Source organism: Perca fluviatilis, chromosome 19, assembly GCF_010015445.1.
Source record: "Perca fluviatilis chromosome 19, GENO_Pfluv_1.0, whole genome shotgun sequence".
In the NCBI taxonomy this organism is placed as follows: Eukaryota; Metazoa; Chordata; class Actinopteri; order Perciformes; family Percidae; genus Perca; species Perca fluviatilis.
Genome location: NC_053130.1, coordinates 1826717 through 1831618, shown reverse-complemented (window position 1 = coordinate 1831618; position 4902 = coordinate 1826717). Strand labels below are relative to the sequence as shown.

At 40.7% G+C, this 4902-nt stretch overlaps 1 protein-coding gene across 1 annotated transcript; it reads left to right on the top strand.

Annotated features, from left to right (window-relative positions):
• Positions 1–864: 864 nt before the first annotated feature.
• Positions 865–3654, top strand: LOC120548426 (psychosine receptor-like). The gene is made up of 3 exons (XM_039784689.1): positions 865–1536; positions 2620–2807; positions 3117–3654. Exons 1-3 carry the CDS (start codon positions 865–867, stop codon positions 3652–3654), a joined length of 1398 nt encoding a protein of 465 aa, XP_039640623.1.
• The last annotated feature ends 1248 nt before the right edge of the window (positions 3655–4902 follow it).

Genomic DNA, 4902 nt, shown 5'->3' with positions numbered 1-4902 from the left:
TAATTTCATGGAAATGAAGCTTGTTTTTTTACCATGAATTCCAAAAGGTAGTGTAAAACTAGAAATAAGTTGGAATGTTGCAGGCTCAGACGACGTAACGCAGAATTGGGGGATAATTTATATGCTACTGTATGCTTCATTAACAGGCAAACCAAACAACAAGAACAAGGACAACAAGTGCATGTTGACGGGAAGGCATTCCGATGATTAAACCAAACATTTCTGAAAGCTTAGTTAAATTGTTACCCTATTCCCTAAATGGTGGAATGAGCTCCCTATTGACATCAGGATGGCCGAAAGCCTACGCATCTTCCGCAGAAGAAACAACAACAAAAAAAAATATCTCACCTTGGATAAACATAAAATATATATATATATATACATATATATATATATATATATATATATATATATATATATATATATATATATCTTGAACATGCACTTTCAAATGGCTCTTTGTAGCTTTGCTTATTCAAAACTAATATACTTGCACTTACTACTTATTGTGTGGAGTTTGAACCTTCAGGGTTGAAAGCATAGATATAGAACTATATCTATGGTTGAAAACACCATGTCTCCAGCCCACCCACCCCCTTGAAATATGATAGCTACCCCACAATTCATGTTTTCATGACAACTATCCAAAATTCTGATACCATGGAACCAGCACTGGAATAGTTTTGTTTGTTTTTAAAGGCAGACGGAGCCTATAGAAAATGTGCATTTTATTCAGATATACAATTAGTTAATGAAAACAATTGAAATTAATAATGAAACATGTTGATTTATTCCTAAATGTTAGAATTCCAAAAGTCCCTTTCTATAACCTGATCTCTTAAACTGCAGGTTTCCCTCTGAAGAATGGACGTTAACAACACTTCACAAGACAACGGCAACAGTACCTTCAGCATCCTTGATTATTTCAGGGGTAACCCTTTAGGCTCCGCTGATCACAATGACAGCAACTTCAGCATCCTTGATTATTTCAGGGGTAACCCTTTAGGCTCCGCTGATCACAATGACAGCAACTTCAGCATCCTTGATTATTTCAGGGGTAACCCTTTAGGCTCCGCTGATCACAATGACAGCAACTTCAGCATCCTTGATTATTTCAGGGGTAACCCTTTAGGCTCCGATAATCACACTAACAGCAACTTCAGCATCTTTGAGTTTTTCGGGGCTTTCCCGTTAGTGGCCGATACTTCCAGCAACAGCCTCATCACGGATGACAGTGAAGAACTTGACAACCTTTTGGCCAGGGATGATTTCAGCAGCATTTCCAAAGACTATGCTGATCACAGTAACATCCCCTCAGGCTCCAATACTTACAGCCACATCCTCTCAGGCTCCAATTATCACACTAACAGCACTTTCAGCATCCTTCATTATTTCGGGTCCGATAATCAAACTATCAGCACCTTTGGCTACCTCGATGACAGTGAAGCTGGATTCATCATAGATGTGGTTACGTGCATCATCATTTGCATCAGCCTTCCTTTGATCCTTGTGGCCATCTCCTCTCTCTACTCTCTGGTATGAACATTAGAAATGAGAACTATTCATTTACTGTATGTGCCATGTGTCTATCTGTGTGTAAAGGATCTTTATCTGGGTTGCAAAGGTTTGTGTCCTCTTCTTGCCCTGGGGGTCACTTTAACATACATTTTGTCACCCATGACCACATCTTTTCCAAAGCCTAACTGTCCTGTTCTTGTCACTTAAACGTACATTTTGAAACCCTACCCTTGATCTTTTCCTAACCCCAACTGCCCCGTTCTTGTACCGTTCTTGTCACTTAAACATACATTTCGTAACCCCACCCACAGAAAAATGTCCTAACCCAAACTCTCTTAAAAGTAGGCTACATTTTGTAGCCCCAGCCACGATCTTTCCCTAACCCTAAATAAGTGGTTTTACCCTGCATGTTTGAAGGTCCCATAACATGGTGCTCTTTGGATGCTGGGGGGGGCGGGGGGGGAAGGTGGAGAGTGGGGGTGTGGCCTTGCCCAACTGCCACTTTGCTCATTTGAAAGCCATGATATCTCTCTCTCTCATGGACGGGCCAAATCTTCTGAGTGGGCAAAGCAGAGAAAGGGGAGGTAACCTTTCCCCTTATGACCTCATAAGGAGAAGATTCCTGATTGGCCCATCTGAGCTTTCATTTTCTCAAAGGCAGAGCAGGATACCCAGGGCTCGGTTTACACCTATCACCATTTCTAGCCACTGGGGGACCATAGGCAGGCTGGGGGAATGCATATTAAAGTTAAAACACCTCACAAAGTGACATTTTAATGCCATGGGACCTTTAAAGATTAAACTATACAGGGGCTGACCAAGTATCAGTTTGATTAAAAATGTGAAATACAAAAAAGGCTGACTGACTGCAACTGTTGAGCAGAGAGTTCAGATTTATTTTGATTACTTTCCTGCAGGTACCATAGGGTCTTGACCAAGTGTCAGTATTTGACGAGTTGGGAGAATATGTTATCATATCTGATGATCCTGAGAGCACAAAAGAGTTTGATAAAAGATCTAAAAAAAAAAAAAAAAAGCTGGCTGACTGACTGCAACTGCTGAGCAGAGAGTTGAGATTTACTCTGATTTACTTTCCTGCAGGTACGAAATGATCACGTTGCTCCCATCTACGTCATCAACCTTCTGATTTCTGACCTCATCCAGCTCTGCTGCATGATCTGTGACGTGGCACGCCCTAAGAGCACGAAGATATACATTATCAACAAATGTATTTACAACTACAGTCTGATGACCAGTGTGTGCTTCATGGTGTGCATCGCCCTGGAAAGGTATCTGTCTATCCAGCCAGCCTGTTCTCATGAACCATTCGTACATATAGCTCTGAAAACCTGGGCGGGGGTTGCATGTTAACAGCAGGGAAACACTCAACGGGAGAACAGACTTTTACACAACACCGGCTCAAAATCACCTTCTGTCGGCTAAACTCAATACATATACAAATTCAAATTCTTGTGCATACATTTTCGTACCATCGTACGAATCACGTTCTTGAGAATATGTCGATCCAGCATGTGTAGCTCCGTCTATGTCTGACCGTTGGATTGTTGAAATCTGAAGCTGTTTATCTTGTATTTCAGGTATTTGCTGATCGTCTTCCCACTGTGGTACCACTGCAGACGAACCATCAAGTCCAGTTTGGTGATCTGTGTCGTGGCCTGGACCGTTCCTGCTCTCTACCATTTCACTTTATTTTTTGGTGGTAATTTTACTATACCACAAATCATCGCCATTGTCTTTCTGCTCCTTCCCCTCCCACTGCTCATATTCTTCTGCTGTGCGACTCTCAAAGTCCTGTCTGCCTCTGTTTCGATCCTGCCTGAGGAAAAACGACAAATTGTAGGAACTTTGGTCCTGATGCTGCTAATTTACATGCTGCTTTTCCTTCCCAATGCTATTTTTATAATGGTAGAGAGATACACAAATGACAAGTCCCAAACTAATACTCTCGTCTATCTGTCTACTGTGTTTCTTGAGCTGAATCCTCTTGCAGACTTGGTTCTGTATATTTTCATGAAGAAAGGGATCCTAGACAAGATTTTGGCTTCTGTTTGTTGCTGCAGAGTTGAAGACAAAGATGTCAACAGTAGGTACACAACAACAACCATAACAGTGTAACCTAGAAAAGTGCACTCAGACTACATCCATACGTTTTGTTTTTAATCGGCTTTTTGAAACAGTTTTAGCTCCAGTAACATAACTAATAGCCGTTTGACAACACATATCACATGACCATTCACACGCACTGGGCATGTGTAGTAAATATTCATTAATGCTAACCCATTATAGCATATGCTGACATGCTAACATATTTTTACATATGCCAACAAGCTAGCATATGCTGATGTGAAGATTCTACTGGGTTTTCTGTGTCAGTAAAAAAGGTTATCTGTGTTAGTAGAAAGGTTGCTATCATATGCCAACATACTGGCACATGTTAACATACTAACACTTGCTAACATATGCTAACATAACATATGCTAACATTTTAACCCATGATAGCATATGCTAACATATACTTGACAAATGCTAACATTTTGTCTTGATCTTAATTGGTTTCATTCTGGTTTTGTTGCGCATTGTTTAAAATGTTTTAAAGTTTTCTTTGCCTTTAATAGCCTCCATGTTTGAGGTGTGCTGCATAAATATCAACCAGACAATGACTTCTGTCATTTATTTCTATCGTCAAAGAGACCCACAGGAGCGTTTCATAAACTAGCCCCCCCTAGTGGCGGCAGGAAATACGTCCAGATATTTAAACCAGAGAAGGTAACGGTTGCAGTTTTAAACACGTGGTTAACGTTGTGAAACGGTCCCAGTTTGGTTAGGTTTAGACACCAAAACTACTGAGTTAAGTTGATAAAAAGACGGAGGTTTGGGTTCAAATCAGACATGACTTCACTTCCTGAAGGTTACCATGTGACGCAGAACGTGACGCAGCTCCGTTTGTTCCCTAAAGGCAAAAAACGTCTCTGTTTCCTTTTCTTTTCAAACAGGACATGAACCCCCTGGGTGAAAGTCCTGTGTTTGTTTGACCCATCAACTGCCCAACCTTCCTCCTTACCAGGACATTTGTCGCCGTAATAATTCCTCACCTTACTTCCTGCGTTGCTCCCATCAGAACTACTACGACCACTAGAGGGCGCCGCCACTAGAAACCTAAATATAGGCTGTTAAATCTTTAGTGTTCTGCTGCAGGTAAATGTTTTGGTCACCTTCTCTGGTTTCAACAGATATTAATTAAATGTTAGTTAGTTAGTTAGCTGTAAGTTGATGTCTCGTTTTTATCATCTAGTCACGGAAGTAGAGCAGATATTATATTTTAATTCATTGAGATGTTCAAAGAGTTTCCTAACAAATGTTTTT

Coding starts and splice junctions, on each gene's coding strand:
- LOC120548426 (XM_039784689.1), top strand. CDS start 865: ATGGACGTTAACAACACTTCACAAGACAACGGCAACAGTACCTTCAGC. Junction 1,537..2,619: donor TCTCCTCTCTCTACTCTCTG/GTATGAACATTA, acceptor ACTTTCCTGCAG/GTACGAAATGATCACGTTGC. Junction 2,808..3,116: donor GTGTGCATCGCCCTGGAAAG/GTATCTGTCTAT, acceptor CTTGTATTTCAG/GTATTTGCTGATCGTCTTCC.